The 21,096-nt window shown below is 41.9% G+C and overlaps 1 protein-coding gene across 1 annotated transcript in view; it reads left to right on the top strand.

Moving 5' to 3' along the window:
* tmtopsb (teleost multiple tissue opsin b) overlaps positions 1-20,795 on the top strand; it is a gene marked incomplete at both ends in the record, with an annotated part of 33,801 nt that extends 13,006 nt beyond the window's left edge. The window contains 2 exons of the mRNA XM_080515228.1: positions 12,133-12,366; positions 20,499-20,795. Coding sequence (XP_080371354.1) covers positions 12,133-12,366; positions 20,499-20,795 — 531 coding nt within the window. The remainder of the gene's footprint in view (positions 1-12,132; positions 12,367-20,498) is intronic.
* Positions 20,796-21,096: the final 301 nt, after the last annotated feature.

The following is a 21,096-nucleotide window of genomic DNA, read 5'->3' as shown; positions in this document are numbered from 1 at the left end:
ACACACACACACACACACACACACACACACACACACACACACACACACACACACACACACACACACACACACACACACACACACACACACACACACACACACACTTCTCCATGTCCAACGTAATCATTCAGTGCAGAAACTACATAAAAGCCAGATAAAAATGGAGACAACTTCTCATTTTCTTTTCCTCCAATTTCCACATTTACATCCTGTGTTGGAAACGTACTGTGAAATTTGTTATTCATGAGCCAAAGATTAAAAAAAATAATAATAATAATATTTTTTTTTTAAATCACCTCAAGCGAAACATCTGCACAAAAACCGAGATGCCGAGCTCTGAAAACACTCATATGACCGATGAGTAATAATAACAGTGGAGCAACCGCTCGGCAGCATATTTAACCTGTGGTATGGACGACAGCAGTGGTTTCCTGCGGGGAAGGAAATGACTTCCTTCTTCACCTCTGCACTTGATAATTTCCCATAAGTGATCGTGTCAGGCCACCTGAAATTAACTTGCAATTTTCACTCGGCGGGGATGAGACACTTTTGTCCATCACAGTCTGATTTCGACCTTTCAGAGTGACGCAAGGCTATATATCCTCGTTTGGATGGGCAGCAGATGAAGTCCATCACCATTATATGCCTTTAGAATTGGTGAAACGGAGCCTGCTGGAGTCAGGACTAATAGAGATGGCATCGCTGCCGTCTCCGATTTTTCACCAGTGACTCCGTGTGAAATAATTAAACTGAGGAATAGAGAGCCAGATGTAGTGAGAAGCTTGTCACTGATGGATCGTAGTAGGTCTACAAAAAAGGAGGGAAAATAATAAACAGGAGATGGGATAAAAGATGACCGCACAAGAGTGACGGCGGACACCTTTCTACTTTGTCACTCTTCCGTCCCTCTGTTTTTAACCACACATTGCTATTTGATGTGTTTGACACCAGTCACTTTGTCTTCTTGTCAAAACACAGCCTTCCATTCCCCCCCCCCCCCCCCCCGATCTTCATCGATATGTGTCATGATGATGAATGCACATTAGTTACATCAATGTTGGTGCACAGCCTGCGCGTCATTTCTTCCCAAGATAACAATTCCAAGATGTCTGTCATTTGGTTTCTCTTGTAAGCATTTCAAGAGGCGGAGGCATCAGCGCTTCGTTCAATGCAACAGGTTTTCATCGGGCTCAAGAGCAACGATGCCAAATCGTCTGCGTACAGCACAGGTTTGAGCTGCCAAGGCTCGCCGGTGAGTAATGCAGATGACTGTGCTGTGGAAAGCGGTGCAATTTCACAAAGGAATAGTGATGTTCGGCGAATGCCTCATGGAGAGGGGGGGGCTTTAATCACTCAGGGTAAACAATGTCAAAATACAACATTATCACAAAGGGAAAGCTTTGAAAGCTTTTACCTCTGCTGACACGTCCTAACTGGAGGTGAACAGCGACGTCTGTGACAACATGCAAGATCAATCCTGATCTTATTTGACGTTTGCCTTATGTTGCTTCCGAATGATACGACAGAGCATGTGCAAGAGTCATCTCTCAAGATATTACAGGTTCATGTCATTTTGTTTACCATTAAACCACTTTGCATGTAAATATATTTAAAAAAATCTATTTACTTTCAATAAATGAAAAAGTGTCCATTTGCTTTTAGCATTAATTACCTCACTGAATACCTCAGAAAGGAATTATCACTTTATTATTCTTAATTGGCATGCTTAGATAATAGTGTCTATTTCTAAATTCATTCTTATGATTATTATCACTATCAAATGCCTTTTCTCTTTAAGACAAGGTGGCTGTGTATTAAATTTTTTTTCTTGAAAGAAAGTTTCCATGCAAATGAACATTGTTGAATAATTAGTGTAAGAGGAGCAAATAAGTCATTGTTTTGCCTTTAAGCCAAAAACAGAGCCTGAATAGAGTCTCTATGAGATCGTGAACAATACTTGTGCCGATTTCTCAGTATTGTGTCTGTTACCCTGATGAAATTTCTGGGGAAAGAAAACCAATGTTTTCTTTGGAATTTTGAGAAATTGTGAGCTGATTTTGCCAGATTGGCGCCTCCTGTTTTGGCCCACAGGCCTTATGTTTGACATAAGCAACACTTTTCATGAAGTTCCTCAGGCTTCCAAGTTGTCATCTACATGGTGTTGAGACTTTTTTATAACATATTTCTGTTTTGTATGAGAGGTACAGGTTGAATATCAGGATTTGGGTGCATTGTTTTGTGAAGGAGTGCAAGACGAGGACGTGGTGTTGTTTGAGGTGGCATGCTTTATTTAAAAAAACAAAAAACAAAAGTTGATGGCACATTATTCCATGTTATATAAAATGCAAAATTGCAGTTCAATAGAGGCTTGGTCATTTGGCATCACATTTAAAATGTTCAGATTTTGCATACAGGTTTTAGCTTTGTTAGTTATCATGACGTGTTCAAAGTATTAAATTGTCCCATCGATGCAAACAAGGTTCATTTTGTAAATGTTTTCAATTGCATTTGAGCGGCATGAGCAGATTAAACCTCTACTTTTTTGCGGTTTCTTTTCAGTTCATCATATAATCTGCTGAGTAAACCAAACTAATTAAAATCCTCAGCCTCATAATGACATTGAAAGAAGCTTTTGTTATTTTTGTTTGTCGTTGCTTTAATAAAGCCCCATTATTGCGGAGTTGTGGGCGAACCCTGAGGGATGGCAATAATCTACAAGATACTGAGATATCATCCACATTACAAATGTGATAAATGAGTCATTAAAACAAACATGTTGCCAGAATCTGAAAATAGGAATAGTGAAGAAAACTTCTTTGGTTAATGAGCTGATAACCAGCCTGATAATTCTCGGTTTTGTTGTGAAGCGTTAGTTTTACAACTTCGACAGCGAAGTTGGCGGTCAACCACAACAACAAAAAATGCTCATGGCACTAAAACTCAATATTAGATGTGGTTTGATTAATTTTGCTGCTCGTCTGTGCGTCCTGTCACAACAGAATAGGTGCAAGGTTGCCTGAGGGGAAGATAATCCCTTGCTTACACAGCATGCGTTTTCTCACTCGCTGGTCAAATGCACGCGTCAAATCATTCTGAGAGTTTTGCAGGGTGCGATTAAATCTCTCGAGTTTTCCCTGAAACCTGAGAGACGGCGCCAGAGCGAAAACTGAGGGAGACGACATCACCTTGCACTCTCCTTTCTGTGGGTGGGAACACTGCAATATATATCCATTCGGTTTCCCACAGAACCACTTGATTTACGCATTTTAATATCGGCGCACATGATGATGCAGCTGTGCGGCCACCTGTGAACTTTTTGTGTGATTTATTCTAGTTTTCTGATAGGTGATATCAGGAAATCCATTATTTGCGTAATGAGCATTCATTAGCAGGGAATGCCACATCAATCAACATATTATACACAAATTAATAAATCAATTTAAAATACAAGATATGCTTGTGGCCATGAATGAGTATTCAGCCTAATGGCAGTTTGAACTTTATTCGTCATTTTTGTGTATATTCCATCGCTGTTATTTGTTTCCTCTGAACATATTATAATAAAATGTTTATTAAAATACCCCAAACAAAACATAAACAGTTTCAGCAGAATCAGAATTGTAGAGAAAGTCAGGCGATATGAAGAAATCATCTAATTTAGACAGTTTTTGGACCACAGGAACTTTTCTGTTGTTTTTTGCAGCAATTCCACCAGGGGGACGGAAAAATGACATCAGATCAAAATTGGTGCTTTTGCCTTCCCGTCCTCCTGTATGCTGGTTTCAGCTCTTCAAGATATGATGAAGCTTGGGCAATAAGAGCACTAGAGTCTTCAGTGAAAAAGAAACCCTTGACCCCACTGCAGTAAATACTCGACTCGCTGTCAGACTCTTGGCTCTGCGCTTTGACTCGCTCTCGCATTCGAAAAACAAACAGTCTCATCCCATCTGTGGAATGTCTCTCAAATTTGCCCAGTGATGAACTTTACAGGCATCATGTTGTAATTTTTCTCTCGTTTGGCACGCAGGCTTCAACATGCGCGAAATCCAACAGAAACAAAACAAGGATTTTAGTTGCATTTGAATTTATTCACTGTGTCTTATTGAAGGACTGCTGTTCGGGGTCTTGTCATTACTTTGGAAACGCTGCATGGCCGGGCTCCAGGATACAGATCAGAGCTGCTGTCCGCCTACCAACTTGTAGCTCGTCAGGGTGAAACCTGCCCACTTGTATCTCTGCAAATCTACAGGGGGAGTTTCAGTCATTAGTTGAATGCGGCAGTGGAACAAATAAGCTTGAGTAGTTTAAATTTGCCTCATCTTCAATAAATGAGCTTTCAAATGTAATGTTTTATCAAGATATCTTCTTTTGGCTGCAAATGTAGAAGAAAATCTGGTGTTTCATGTTTGTTGACTTCATAAAAACTGCACTTGTCTATCAATATATTTTGGTTTCACATAATGGGAGAAAGTAAAAAAAAAAAAGAAGTTATCTTTTTTAATTAAGTTAGAAAACAGATGCTCATTTAATTTCACTTTTGTGCAGTGTTGTGGCGTTCAGGATGGAGCAGTGAGTTCAGCCAAGCCGGGAGCAGTCAAAGCGGAACACGGCACAACACTTGGGGTTTTCAACACTGCAAAACTGTGAAGTTTCCCTTTTTTTTTTTTTTTTGAAGTCTGACTGACACCTCATCTCGGGGACACTCTCACTTCTCCCTGCATCTCCCTGAGGATTACACCAGTCACAAATTGCTGGCTGCGACTCTTTCCCTGTACATTGTCACGTCTCAGGTGAAAGGTTGTAAATAAAAAGTTATGCATTAGGGAAAAGAAACTTCCGTCAAATAACTCCTGGAAAAGTCACAATAATAAAGATATTTCATGGCTGAGGACATAAAAAACAGGTTGGGTCAGCATTTTGACAACAAGCTGTCATTACATCACATAAGCATTGCATTTAGTTAATTTTTATTCCAGTTAGTGCGTTCATGCACCTGCACTGCAATCTGATAAAATATCAGAGCAATTCTTGTGCAATAAATGACATGCACAATTGTTTCCACATCAAGAACCATTTAATGGTACACTTTCTCATATTTTATAAACATTTTAAGAAGAAAAATCATCTTTTGATAGTAAAGGGCACTCGTATGTTGCTTGTTGAATTTAGATTACCAGCGCTGTTTCCCTTCGTCCTTGTTTGGTTGCCCATATGTGCGTTTTTCGGAGATGTTCCACTACAATAACATGATGGAGCGCGTCCTCGGTCATGTGATGTCTCTCGCTTCATTATCGAACCGCCGCTGTCACACGTTGTAGTTTTTCTGCCATGTGGCAGCTGACGCAGCAGCTGTCAGCTGGATGGAGAGGCTTCGGTTTCCTCACGGTAACGTAGAAGAAGTGAATCAATTCGGGGAAAGTATCGTTCAGGCGGTGACGGTTCGGAGATTGACACGTTATGGAAAACGCTGACTCTCCTGATGGGATTGTCAGGAAAGATTCAGGCTCAAGTGCAACCAGAAAAAAAAAAAACCAAAAACTATTTGTGCCCGTCGTGGATCCGATTAACTTACAAGTTTTAATTTATTTCATATTGGTACAAAAATGGACTCGGGGTGACTTCAAACTTTCTGGTTTAAAGGCCGGTTCGGGTGATAGATGTACAAATACTTCCATGCGTAATAGAGGTGAGATGAACCATGTGCAAAAAACTGAAAATGTTTAACGACACAACAGAAAAAGACACATCTAAGTCGGGGAATGCTGAAAGGAACTCACGTTGGCGAGTGTCTCATTCATTAACTTTTAACCCAGAAAATGTGATGATCTCAGCAGGATTCAAACTTGTGGCCTATTGGCGTCACATCAGTTCTTCTCTCTGTGTACTTTATCAGTGAAGACACACAAAACTCGGAGGACAGTGAGAGAAGATGCAAACTCTCATAAAACACAGAAAGACGTATTTACACATTTTTATCATATTTTATTATTTTGAACAAGAAAACAAAATACAGACACATTCTCCAAAATGAGTAGGATGAATTTTAAAGTTAAAACGAATAGTCTTATACTAAGATGTATATGATAATAAATACTCACATTGTCCTATCATATAGTCTTAATTTGTCTAATAATAGTACATTTACAATTTTGATGAGTGATTTGATATTATTAGATGTAGTTTCTAGAAAGTTATTTGTACATTTACCATGATGTAAATATAGCATAATATGAATATATATATAAGCTGAACATGTACCCATACATACATACATATGCACACACGCACTTGTACATAAATCATGAACTCTGTGTAATGTCGGTGTGCGGACCCACACACACAGCAGGCGGGAGGCGGTGTGTCTCGCTGGCCTGACGCCATCACCTTTTGTCTGCAGTTGCTCAGCACCGACTTCAGTACCTTCAGTTTTAATGAACGCATGGAAACGGAAGCTAAACCTGAACAGTCGACACACTCCATCCTGCAGCTTCCAGGCTGTCAAAAAAAAATTCAAACACAGCTTGTGTGACGATTCTGCATATTCACGGTCTGCTACACTGGAAGTGCCATTGTTTCTTTTCTTCAGGTTTTGTGGATTTTGCAGTTGATATTCCTCCAATGAATGTCACCGACTATATAAATCTCAGTTACCTGCTGATTTACAGATTGAATTGTGCGGCGCCAGACTGTCAGTTTCTCTTTATCGCCTTGTTCACGTCCTTGCCTGAAAAGTTAGTCTGGCAACCAGTCAAAATGGCAGCCATCTACCTTCGACTGTGACATCAGATGAGAAAAATCAGATTTTAAACTGTAGTCTGTCAACTTAAGAAAAGAGAGCATCCAACTCATCTCACCCTCTCTGTGACTCAGAGCTTGAAAAAGGTTATTTTCTCAACAAAAAAAAAGCGTCAGTTGGGATTTAAAGTGTGCAACACTAGTTGTATGAACATTTTACATTTGCACATGTCACTTCAAGGCTCCTCTCGATATGCTACTTAATATGTAGCATATTATCGGGGAAGAAACCTTAAAAAATTGAAGCATCATTATAAAAGATCTCTTGACCTTTTTAGCTTGAACCTGTGTGATACGTAAAATGTGGCTGCAGATGTTTGAATGGCTTGACACAAAGAACATTTTTCCCGGCAAAGTATGAATTTAAAGTGAAAGTGGACACTGGTGTGATCATCTTTTAGCTCCAACATGAAATTTGACCATTTTCACTTCCAGGTTACTGTGACCTATATAGCGATTGATCCAAAACTTCATTTTGCAGTTTGCATGAGAATCAAGAATCTCGACTCCGTATAAGATGTTGGGAGTGAGACATTTTTTCCTAGACTTGACTGATGGCTCATTTTGAAGGGGCTCCATGGTTTTTCAGCTTGAATTTGAGGCCAGTCACACATCCGTGTAAAGTTTAGAAAGTGGCAAGTGAAAAAATGAATGCTTCACATGCAGCTGGATTGTCATTGTGCAAATAAACTGTAGATAAGACGCACCCATAAGCATTTTTGAGTAATGTTTCCGAAGTTAGGATGTGCAGTTTTGATTGCAAATTTTGATGTGCGGGTATCAAGGATCAAGGATTTTAAAAGCGGGGAGCTAATGTTTGGTAAATTGAATTAATTTATACCTCTACTTCCACCATTTGAGCTGTCCCCAAAGCACTTTACACTGTTGACCACATTCAGCCATTCACACATGCAGCAACCGAGCCTCAGCCGCCCCCTATGTGCGGTTTTACATTTGCAGTTCTCTCTATTTCCAGCTCATTCACTCCAGAATGTATTAAAAAGAAACTGTGTCCTCACAGTCACTACTATCATATGGCGCTTTTCCACTAGTGCCTACTCAGTCCCGCTCGACTCGACGACTTTGACGGTTTTCCACTATGTGTTCGTACATTTGTCTATTTTTTTCTATACCTATATGACTATTTTCGAGGTTCTTCATGCACTACTTATGGTAGCAGAGTGGGATTGTACCTGTACAGATGTTTCAAAGCCTCTCCAGCTCCTGGCAATTAAAACAAAAACAAAAAACCCTGCTCAGCCGTTATCACATGCGACCCGCTTGCACTTTAATTGATCCATCAAATGCCTCGTGGCTGTCAGTCAGAGGCTCGCTTGTGCTCTAGTGCCTTAAACAAGGATCTGCTGCTGCTGCCCGGGTTGTTTCATAATCCGGGTTTCGCTGCGGAGCAGAGAACAAGATAACAAGAGGAAGCTGTGGGGATTCTGAGAGGTGACGGTTCTGTTGCTCCGAGGCACTGTTCAGGGGGCAGCTCTTCGTGGTTATTGTTGTATCGAGACTTATAGCCCGAAGACTGAAGTAATGAAATGAAAGAACCTTGACATTTGGCTGAACCAGTACTGTATTGTTCTCATGCTCTTGGAAAACCTTCACCTTTTGACTGAGATGTTCACCTGGAGGTTGAGTTACGGGTTTTTACAGCGATCGTAATACACAAATATTACTGTTTGTCTGGATGGGTTTTTATATCAAATACAGGAAGTCAGGGGGGGTTAAACAAACCTGTCTTTGTTCAAGCATATTTTAAAATACTTGGAATTCATTTGCTGGTAGCCATCTTTCTATCTCACGTTTGTGCTCAGGTCGCATTCCAATAAAGATACAGATTAAAACTGTTTACCAATGTTTTCAAGTGAAAACCAAAAGCTTTCATTGTGCTGAAATGAAATGTGTGACAACGTCTTGCAAAGTGGGACTTTTCAAAAATGCTCCTGCTCTGTGAAAACTGTGCAAAAAAAATCAATTGGAATGTGGGAAGGGCTCTTTTAAAACCCCACATTGTTGGTTTTTGGTTTTTTTTGTACAGCAAAGCAATTTTTAGAACAAATCTTGGAAGCACGTTTAAAGCAAAGTTTTAAATTTAAATCTTACAATGCAAAAATGGTAGGACCTGAATATTTTCACTGCTGGTGTGTTTCTTTTCAATATTGCTTGAGCATTCCAGCAGAATTTGAATGTAAAAGGTAGTTAAAGTTAGTTAGGTCCTTCAATTGTTGGTATTATGAACAGAAGAAAAACCACAGAATTATTAATTAAGGGGGCAAAGTTTGTCTGGCCGGGCCTCAAGAAGGACGTCAGGAGCTGGGCAGCCTCCTGTGTGGCGTGTCAGCGGTCCAAGGTACAGCGTCACACCAAAGCCCCCCTAGAGCCGTTCCTGGTCCCGGAACGGAGGTTTGACCATGTGCATCTGGACTTGGTGGGTCCACTGCCTCCCTCCCAAGGCTTTACGCACCTCCTCACCATGGTGGACAGGACCACCAGGTGGCCAGAGGTGGTCCCGCTGGCTTCAACGACGTCGGCAGAGGTGGCTCGTGCTTTCATAGCCACCTGGGTGGCACGGTTCGGCACGCCATTGGACGTCACTTCGGACAGAGGCTCCCAGTTCACCTCCGAGCTGTGGACAGAGGTGGCTAAAGGCCTGGGAGTGCAGCTGCATCGGACAACGGCATTCAACCCACAGGCCAATGGACTGTGTGAGCGTTTCCATCGCACAATGAAGGCCGCGCTCCGAGCCACTCTCACAGACAGCAACTGGGCTGACCGACTGCCATGGGTCATGTTGGGCCTGCGTTCGGCTCCGAAGGAAGATCTCCAGTCATCATCTGCGGAGCTGGTGTTGGGGCAGCCACTACGGGTCCCCGGGGAGTTCCTGCCACAGCCATCGGAACCCTGGGGGGTCACAGCGGGACGACCAAGGTTCAACGGGGCAGTCCACACCTTCGACCCGGTCCCAGTTCATCACTGCCTTCCCCGGTCATACATCCCAAAAAACCTGATGACAGCCAAATATGTCTTTATCAGGCATGACGCTCACCGTTCCCCACTTCAGCCGCCATACGACGGCCCCTTTCATGTCCTGGAGGCAGGGACAAAGAACTTTGTGGTGGACATGGGGGGTAAACGGGTCCGGGTTTCACTGGACCGCCTGAAGCCGGCCCACACCATGCCGGAGCAGCCGGTGGAGGTGGCACAACCCCCAAGACGTGGACGACCCCCCAAGTCGTCAGCTGCCACAGCGCCTGCACCTGCCACAGCGCCTGCACCTGCAGTGACCCCGGTGCCGGTACCTGCACCTCCTCCTGTGGTGGTGCAACGCAGCCGATATGGTCGGCTGTGCAGACCACCCAAGTGGGACTAAAAAAAAAAAAAAAAAAAATTTTTTTGTAAAACTTGTAGTATCATTCTGATTGTTCGGGGGGGGCCTGTGTGGTGTGCACCTGAGGGGGAGGTTCTCCCAACCAGAATGGAGTGGGTGTGTCGGTCACGTGGTGTGGTGTTGATAGTGGGAGGTGTTTATAAGGGGAAGTGCGGTGACACTGGGGGTTGGTTATCTGACAGGTGAACTGTCAGACGGTTGGAGAAAATAAAGGAAAAAGCAACTCGACTCCTTCGTCCGTCTCCTCATTCTCCGCCTCCACATCATATTTTATAAAGTAAGTGAAGCAGGACTTTCCCCCTCTTGGGCACAATAACAAGCGTTGGTCCTGATGAAATGTATGAAAGTTGTTGATTGTTTTTGGGAGTTAAAGGCAATAATAAGTAATGTCACTGGAGTTGGCTTTCACAGTCCTCATATATTGACTGCAACTGCTGCACTGTAGTTTATTAAAATGTTTCTAGAATACATATCAATTTTAATCTTCACCAATTTCCCGATTATGATTCCTTGTCAAAAACAATACATGAAACTAAAGAGTCACATCCTGATCGTGCCACAATCAAACCAAGCAAACTAATTTGAAGTCCAAATTCCTGCTTCAGGGTTTTTTGTATTTTTTTAAAAATTATTAATTATTCGGTCCCCACAGATCCATATAAAATCTACATGGGTTGATAGAACTCGAGCCTCCATGTCAGTACACACATTAGTTCCCAAACACTTCACACCAGCTCTTCCTGCTTGTCAAGGAACATATTATAAATGCATTTTTTTTTTTTAATCACCGTGTTATTTAAATAAATAACAATTTAAGCTGCGCAAATGAATTAATTCAATTTTTTGCTGTTGGGACATTATTATTATAATCACTATATTAAAAACTCTTTTCCCGCAGTGGCTGCCACTTAATTTGGTGAATTGACAGCTCATCACACTGCTGCTGATGCTTGTCCCTTCGCTCCATCGGGGTCCACTGAGGACGGCCTCACTTTAGATTCGGTCTAATTATTCTTGGAGCTTATCGGGTTGGAGTCCGGCTTCGCTCATATTCAGGGGAAATAAACAACCGCACATCGGGTTTGTGAAGGTCATCTTGGGTGAAGCTGTGGTTGTTTCTGCCGCGGACAAATAAAACACTCGAAACACTTGATCCAGTATCAGAAATTCAAGCCCCTGTGGGCAGAAATACAAGAGTTTTCAGTGAAAATTGTAAACGGAGAGAGAGATAGAAACAAAGTTGTGATGCTGTAGACGAGTTTGAATTGTTTGCAAAAACATAACCTTCTTTTATACGCTTTAATTTTTTACTATAACAACCAATATTCAATAATTTATTAAAATGGTGAAAAAAAACACATACATATGACTACGACTACATTTGTTTGATAAGCAAACTGCAGAAAAAGTTATTTTCAAGAAATGCAGTTTTAGTTGTGCATTGCATTATTTTCTGCATCATTGCATTTCATTTTGAAAGGTATTTTGTTCATGTTGTTTCAAACATGTAATTTGTTATTATCAACAATAATGGATCAAATATCTGATGACACTATTGGCAAATGATTACATTTTCGAGCTTTATTCCCCCCCAAAAAAGACAATCATTACATTATTGCCTGATTGGCCATGATTACATTATGGGTTGTTATACAGGCTAGTTTTCTCCTGTTGGTGGTCTTTTGTGGTCGCCACCAGTTTGCATGTTTTTAAGCAAGTTTTTTTTGTAAGTGTGTAGCTGCACGTGGATGTACTCTGCCGATGTCAAAGTCGGCTCCGGTGCCATCGGTTGGATAAAGCGGTTAAATGGATGACGTGTTGTTGTTACTCCAATCCTGGATGGGAGAGACTCTGTATCGATGCAGGTCCCTGCGGTCCGGTGAGGCCGAGACTTGATGTGTTGATCTCATTTTGAGAAGTTGTTTTTCCCCCCCCGGCAGGTCCGCAGTGTGAGCTCGGTGGTGACCCGTCGCAGGGAGCAGCGTGTGCTGGCGATGGTGGTCACCATGGTGGTCTGCTACCTGGTCTGCTGGCTCCCTTACGGCGTGGCGGCTCTGCTCGCCACCTTCGGCCCCCGCGACTTCCTGACGCCGGAGGCCAGCATCACTCCGTCGCTGCTCGCAAAGTTCTCCACCGTCATTAATCCTTTTATCTACATATTCATGAACAAACAGGTGAGTGTTTGTATGAGCGCCCCGTCTTCTTGGAAGCCCAGGGCTCTGCAGCCCCCCTGTGGTGGCTCTGCATTGATTAAAAAAAAAAAAAAAAAAAAAAGAACAAACAAACAGACATTTGTTGTTTTGCAATCAGAGGTGTTACCCAAATTAAGTCACATTTTAATATTTCATCAGCGAAGATAAATGAGGTCACCTTCCTGGAGTGTTATTCAGTGTGGACAGACGTCGCTCTTTTTAGTGCTTCAGCAATACTACAGTCTTATTCTCACACAGCAAAACTACATAAAGCTCATGAGTGAGGTTTATCTTCAATTTGAAATTTGATAGATCGACGGGCGAAAACGGTGGTCTTGGGGCCTGTCCACACAAGAACGCCGTTTTAATGTAAATGCATCCTTTTCGGCCGATCGTCGACATGTAGCGGTTTTAGGAGCCCAAAGATGTTTTTTTTGAGAACGTGTTCCAGAGTGGGTCAATTTCGCCTCTGCTTTGTGGCATGGATGGACAAAAACGCACAATTGTGGAAAACAATGACACCATACCCACATCTTGACCCGATAACCCCGCAATGTCACTTAACAACAACAACAATGGCGGACTACACACTCCAGACCGTGATGCAGAAGCTCCTGATGTTTAATAAGGCGATATATCTCGGATTCCTCAAAGACGAGGAGGAGCAGGAGAATTTTGTGTCGTCTTCTACGTTTTTGGTGTATTTCTGTGGCAGGTACAGTGCCACCTAAAGGCCGGGCATATGTACTACATTGTTTTGAGCCGGACGAATTAACAGAGAAAATAGATAATTTTGGCTCATGTTGACAGGAGTTTTTGTCTCATTGACGCTTTGTTTTGAAGTCGTGCTTCTCCATGTGCGAGGAACTTGTCAAAAAACAAGAAACACCTTGTGGAAAATGTTTTTTTTTCTATTGCCAACTGAGAATATGAATATGGGAATATCAAAGTTGAATGGAGTGAAACTAACCACAATTAAGTGGGTATATAAACAGTTTGAAAGAACAGAAGAAAAACGTGAAATGTTGAACGAAGTCAACGTGAGCCGTACATACTCAAGCAACCAACAAAAAGCGCAAACAAAGTCTTGAATCTGAGCCATCTTTCCTGTGTCTGACAACAGCTCAACTCTGTTCAGTGAAAACACCCGACGAAGGCGGTCAATAATTGCAGTCATAAGTGACTCACATCCAGGCTTGCGCACACCTCCAGCCTCCGCTCACCGCCTCGTCATTGACACCTTCAGCCGAGCACACGTGCAAACACATCGGCACAGATAAGAGATCCGGCTGTGACATTATTATAATGCCGTCACACTCATGAAAAGCCAGTCCGCCCTCTGTACTGATGTGATACACTTTACTGACATTCAAGGGCACGAACACACAAACGCACAGAGAAAGGGAGAGAGAGAGGGGGAAAAAAAGATGGAAAATTAAAACGAATGAGGACGTAATCTGGTTGCTGCCACAGTCGGTATACAAATTGACAGCCAAGCAAACTTCAAGGTGGGTTTGTCCAGCGTTTTCGCTGTCGATAAATCATTAAAGCGGTCATTAGTAGATTAGTGTGGTAAGAGTAAACAGATATGAGACAACAGACATGCACTGTTTCCACAGTGTTGCACACACACAAATCCCTCTGAGCTGGTTTTGCTCCAACATTACTCGCGTTACTTGCATTACGTTTGCTATGATGCAACCAAACACTAAACATGCTGGTTTAAAATTCAGTCGCGTGTTCGGCTGAAGAGATAAAATATTGTTCTTGGGTTTGTTTTTTTCTCTCCCTTGGTGATTGTACCAGATTTTGGAGCAAATGTGCTGTTAGTGCAACACATCTTGTGTTTATGACTGATCAGAATTCGTGTAATTCAATATTGCATCATACCTGATGAATGAAGCGATGAAGCCCGATTCATTAAAAAAAAAAAAAAAAACTCCCACAAATATCAAGAAGCAAATGAGCCTATGGGACAGAACCAACAACTCCTCTGCTGATGGGGAAACAACCACTCTGGGGTATTTTACTTGTAATTACCACCAGAGGGAGGGCAGCAGACTTTCCCCAGCTTGAATTATTCACCAGGCTCACGTCTCCTTCTAAATCTGCAGGAAAGTGACAACTTGGTCAGAGCTCAACTAGTGCAAACCAAGAAGCTCATATAGAGACAATTGTAAAACAACACTGTTTATGTTGAAGGTAATGCAACAAGAAGTTTGCATGTTAACAGTGACATCTGTGGCCTGGAGGGGGAGTACTGTTACTTTGTGAAATTTAGAATACAACGATTACAAATTAGGTTTCAGGTAATTCCTCATTGAAAACTCACACATTTTTTTGATAGGAAATATCTGCATTTTTGTGGCTATTGCGTTTGTTTCTTTTGCTTCTTTTCTAAGGGAAAGGTGTTGTTTCCCTAACCTTTTCGTTTATATTCAAGGAAGTTATCTGGAACAAAGTTAGAGGAATGGGAAAAGAAAAGTATCTGTGAATTGTTTTCATGAAAAGCTTTAGTCCATTTTATTGTTAAATGTGGTCTGTGTGATTACTCCGTTTGCTCTGGTTTTGTTTACCTGAACTAGAAAATTAGCAATCAAACCACAAAACATGTTTGTTTTAGTGATTCCTATACTGTGAAAAGTTGTGAGCATTATAAAAAGGGTTTTAGCTTGTCGAGAATTCTGTATCCAAGGGGACATGTGAACATGTCTGGCCTAATGATAATGTTGTGACTGAAAAAGAAAGATGTTATCCTGTTATCCTCTCTGCTAAAAGACAGAATTAACAACCCTACCAAATAAATACACAAACTGCATTAAAATAACTTTATATACACTCTGTGCCCCCAAGTTGTGCTCCTTCTCCTAGACTGTTTAGTATAGTTCTTATTGTACCTTACATTTATTGGTTGTGAACTGAAATTTAATGTAAACACTTCAGATAATTGGGGGGAGAAAGCTTAATTTCAGTTGAGATTCAGATAAATTAACAAGTACAACAAGTAAAGGGTTTTGGATGCAGCCAAAGCTGTACTTGTTTGGTAGTTTGAATTGTGCTATCTTCCGACAGAAGCAGCAACAAGAGGATAAAAATGCTCAGAAAGCAAAGGAAATGTAGGCTTGTAAAGGAGGAACACCAGCAAATCCTGGCAGGAATGAAAAATGAAAAATAGGAGAAGCAGGAAAAAAAAGAAAGCAAAGTAAACCCTATTTGTGAGGGGAAAAGAAACGTCAGGACATCAAATATGAAAAGGTGAAGGTTAGTTAGGAACGGATGACAGACAGGACCTTAAGCAACAGATGAAAGAAGGAAAAGACTGAATTTTTCAAGGCAGGAAGTGTTGGAAGTGAACGCAGGATGAAAGACAGGTGGGAGAGAGAAAGGTGAGGGGCCGGTGGAGTGAAGGATGAAAGTTTTATTTATTTATTTTTTTAATCTCCAAAAGGTAAATGCAGCTTTGATTTTGATTAGCACATGATGTTACTATCAGGCAGCGACACACTGCGGCGGTGACCTTTCCTCCACAAGTCGCTCGTCCACACGCGCGCTTTAATCTGCCTCCGCCTCGTTTTATCTGCTCTCCCCTCCAGTCTGTCGCTCAGGTTTGCAGGTTTTCATTTTGGAATTGTAAGACATTTAACTTTTTTTTTTTTTCCCCTTCTTCTTCTTCTTTATATGGCTGATCTGTTACAGCAGCAGAAATGACATGAAATGACATTTAAGCCACTAACCCAACTTTCAGGTGGGCTGCCGCGCCTGCAGGAGGCCTCGCTGTGTGGCGCTTTCAGTCTTCAGTTCCTCCCAGCCCATAACTATGGCAGCAGTGTGTTGAGGCGAGTTGAAGACTTCAAGCGCTGTGCAGATTCACGCCCCGGGCTTCAGCTGTCATCCGACAAATTACACCTGTGCACCTGTCACGGCCACATTTCCTGCCGAGGGTCTCATTACTGGCGACTCTGTTCATTCGCCTTATTATAGACTTGAAGGTGGACTATTTCACATCGCTGAGTTCACAGGTGGAGAAATTGGAGAGTAGTTCGGGGGGGGGGGGGGGGAGTAATTGCAATATTACTATGATTTGTCATTTCAAACCAAGAAGTACCAACTGGAAGAGGGGTTCATATTGGTGATCTTCATGTCAGGAAATACAAATTTTTGTCCATTCTAACTGTTTTCTACAAAGTAAATGTTGTGTTTTCTTTCTTTTCTTAATGAACTTTCTTGATTTGAAACAATTAAGTAGAAAAAATGGTACTGTTGATGCTATTTTTCTAGTTTCTCTTTAAATCTCTTCTAGAGCAAAGTAATATTAAAAAAAAATAAATAAAAAGGGGTTGCTCAGGTAGAGATGTCAAAGGTTCAATATGATTTATTGAAGGTCTCCATGTCTCATCAAATTAGTCCAGGGAAACACTGAGGGAGAAATATCAGAGCATCATCTGTTTTCAACAGGTGATATCTTTTGAAATCTTGGAGATGTCTTTCACTCACAGACACACGTCTCACATTCGATCTGGGGTTGTGAAACATAAGGCCTGTTGGCCAAAACTGGCCCGAAATACTAAAAAGTTCGATATCCTCTGCGAGGGAACTCCGTTCAGCTTCGAAGAACCAAAAACGGAATTTTCAAGATGACTGATTGCAGTTTAACGTCATCATATAAACATGGTTTTTATAACGTTTTCACCAGCATGGAGACTTTTTTTTTTTTTTTTACCATTTTAATGACCCGTGCTTAAACATCACCCATAGATGAAGTGTGGCACAAAAACTGTAGCTTATTTAACTTCTTCCTGGGAAAAAAAAAAATATTGCAGTTAGTTACAAGAAATGAACTGAGTCACATGACTCGAGACAATGAAGCCATATGTGCCAAACCTGAAGTGAGCTTGATTTATTCTGGTTAATTTATCTGTTGCTGTGTTTTGGGCTGAATGCAGTCCAGAGCATGCTGTAGTAAATGCTCACCACTTTGTTGATCATCAAAATCCACAAAAAAAAGCTAATTTACTTACGAAAATGTATTTCTTACACTCTCACCTGTGCAGACCATGGTCAAACTACAAAACAAATGTACTAAAAATGCAAATGCCACCCATGTTTCTTTTATTTCTTTTCTTTTTGTTTTTCATCAAACCAGTCAATGCAGCAAAATGGCTCGCTCCAGCATAATCAGGTGTTCTGGTCAGAAAAAGGTCAGAATATTAAAGCACATGGGAGAAGATATTGGTTTTTTTCTTTTAGCTTTTTTAATAATCCTACTATCTGTAGCCTAGTATTTTGAAATGTAAAGTAGGTCCATGATCACAATCAGCATTTCATTGCTTCTCTGCACATTAAATGTCATCTGTGTTTTCGCTTGAATTAATTTGTTCGCTGTGCCCCCTCAGGCTATTTTGAGATGATTAAACCGTCATTTTAAGGATCCCAGCCTTCGAGTAATTTACTTACCATGTCTGCTTTGAAGACATTTTTTAAAAATTAAAACTGATCAAATGATCATCCATCCATCTTCTATATCAGGTTTTTGTTGCAGTCATGAGGTTCTATCTAACCGAACATAGAAAATCTAACAAACGACATGATGAAATCTCAGTCATAGGTCAGTGCTGTTTTTTATCCCGTGTTGCCTGAAGACCGATTCCAGTTCTCTGACGTTCTGAATAAAGCCGATCCTGAAGGCGGATGGAGTTCGGCAAAGAAAACCAAATGGTACATTACACGCCTCATATTCTTTTTTTATTTGTCATATTCGGAACTTTTCAGTCTCGGAAGAGAAGCTAAATGCTGGTGGACATGCCCACTCACAACACCCGAAGAGTTTCACAGGGCCGCTCTATATTATGGAAAGTGTATTATTGTAGCTTTCTTTGACATGTTCAAATATTTATTTTGACATGCTGGGAGCAGGCAAAGCCTCGGGACCTTTGTTTGATCCCTGGTAACCCCCCACAGATGTTCCTGGACTCCAGGCTGGGAACCGTTGTTTTAGACTACATAACACAATAGTTTGTAACCCTGACAGCACAAAGAGCCTGTTTTGCCCTCCTCTCACCAAGTAAAACTTTACCAAAGCAATAATTTTGAATAAAAAAAAACAACATACTGACTGTTTTAACTGTCAAACAAATGAAAATAATAGACTCTATTACGGGGCTTTCAAAATAAAAGAAATGGCCAGTTTCTCAGGCTGCTTTAGTCAGGAGGTGAAGACTTTCTGTTTTGTGGGATTTTGGGATAAAAAGACAGAAAAGGACGGAACAGAGACAGAAAGCAACAAGCGGCAAACGTGTTGTCACAAACCTACTTGCTGCAGATGCGATGGGTACACGTGTATTATTTGACGTTGACATACGTGCAGGTCTCTATATTGACACTTGTGGTGCCACTCTGAAAAAGATTTTCTGTTACAAGTTGTATAAAGTATACTTTTTTTTTTTTTTACATTTCTGAAACTACAGAGCTACTAAAAAGCTGCATACAGCTGGTTTTGGCGGGTTTTCCTTCACGCTGTCGTCCTAATCATCTCAGACTGTCTCCACAGAGTTTGGGGTCAAGGTCGAAAAACTGGGCTGAGATTGTTTTGGAATAAAACAGATCTCCCCCTCCTATCCACTCCCCCCCCCCCCCCCCCCCACGCCTCTTCAGTTGTGTAAATGCACAGAAGCCATCACGGTAGGACACCATCACGTGTTCATTGGCGCTAATCACAGGAGGTTCTGCTGAGGATTTGGTCACTCCTCAGACTTAAGATCTCAATCTATGCCTGATCTCGGCTGTAATCCCTCCTGACGTCAGCGCGTCGTCCTGTTTCTCATGATTCCTCTCCATTTTCCCCTTCTCACTTCTTGCTCGACCCGCACTTCACACGTCTTTTCCCCCTCTTTCCCCCGTGGGTTTTTTTGGGGGGGGGGTTTTTTGCTTTCAAACTCCCATCTCTTTCCTCCCCTCCACTCAAACATAGCTCTCCAGCAGATTAATACACAGGGATCCAAAGCTCGAGAAGCTTCAAGACGGAAAGCTAATTTTGAAAGCTGCATAATTTCCTCGGGGCGGCATAAATTAATTGGCTCATATAGGATAAATTGCCAGCCAACTGTTTAAGTAGCTCAGTTAAAAAGCGCCACAAACGGGTCTCATTTGTCATATCAATCAGTGGATGTCATATTTTTTGTCTTTTTTGGGGGGTTTAAAGAGTGGAAACCTGCTGAGGAGAAACCGTGCACCGTGATGATGTAATAAGACGTGCGGTGGTGTAATGTTTCCTGTAGCGCGCCGGTTTGATCTGCGGCGCCCTGGGGAAATGTAGTAGACTTTAAGTATACGTGTGCAACCAGAGAGTATACTAAGTACACTACGTTTATCCAGGGGATGCCTGCTGGACATTCGGAACAGAGAAGACGGAGAAATCTGATGCTGGATCTGTTTAAAAATAGTCTGTCCTCTTTTCTTCTTTTCAGTAATGTAACCACCACTGTTCTCGTGGCAGTGGGTGTCTGTAACCGTTTTTCTCCACTAAAATTGTCTGATAATGTAACACAATAACTTTTGCTGTAGTGCAGCTTGTGCTGCTATTTCTGGTATGGCTCCTCATTCTTCAGAATATAACTGTATTTACTTTAATTAGAATAAACTACTACCATAACAATTTCTACCATTTCAGTGATTTGACTGAAATGACTACTGTAGCACATTAAGTCGGTAGCTATGACCACAGTCTATTTTTGTCTTATGACATTGCTGCCGACAAAGCTACAAACTCGACCATCAACCATCATTAACCGGAAATTAAATAGTTACAAACCAACTATATTAAATATATTTAACTTTTTCATTAGCTATATTTATTTACCAGGGTTGATGGTGCATGATAAATGGTCTTAAAGCAGATTTTAACTGACTTTTTCCAACGAAGTAAATAAAAAATAATAATGTTTTAATGGTTAGTATCTTTGACTTCAAATACTGCTACAGTTTCTTATTTAAATGTGTGCATCTGTTTGAGTCATTTGGTTCATGGGAAAGCATCCTGTCCTTTCTAAAACCAAAAAGCTCTTTATAAACGTGGTATGTGCTGCTCGTATCAGTGATGCTCCTCTGTGTTTGTGTAGTTTTACAGGTGTTTCAGGGCATTCCTCAACTGCTCCACCCCCGAGCGAGGCTCCACCTTAAAGACCTTCTCTCGGGCGACCAAGACGCTCCGGACCGTGCGTCAGGAGAAGGACGTCCACGTGTCGGCCGCCGCCCCGTCCACAGCCATGCCCACCCCGGACTCCCGCCGCGAGTCCACGCAGGGAGCCAATCACAGGGCCCCAGCGCCGTTCAGCCCGGACTGTGGCGTTCCTCAGGTTCCCGCCGCTGCCGAGCCCAAACCCACACTGATTCTGGTGGCATACTACAGGGAGTGACAATAAGAGCAGCGGGGGGGCTGAACGCTGACAGGAAAAAAGGAAGAGAGGGGGGGGCAAGCGAATCGAGGCGCAGGTCTCCAATTACCAAGCAAATCCTCTTAATAATGGAAAAGAGCGAGTGCAAAATGAGCTCAGTGGGAGTCTCGAATGCAAGCTGGGAACGTTTTAATCCCTGAACAGGTTATCGTTTCCCGGCGAGGTCAGCAAACAGGGCTGCTCGTCTCATCCGGAGGCCCTTCTGTGTACAAAGCGGGGGGAAGATGGGACGATGAGGGCTACACTTAGTGCTTTGTGTCGA

This window comes from Blennius ocellaris (genome assembly GCF_963422515.1).
Source record: "Blennius ocellaris genome assembly, chromosome: 19".
NCBI classification, from domain to species: Eukaryota; Metazoa; Chordata; class Actinopteri; order Blenniiformes; family Blenniidae; genus Blennius; species Blennius ocellaris.
This window is presented reverse-complemented; position numbering and strand designations above follow the sequence as displayed.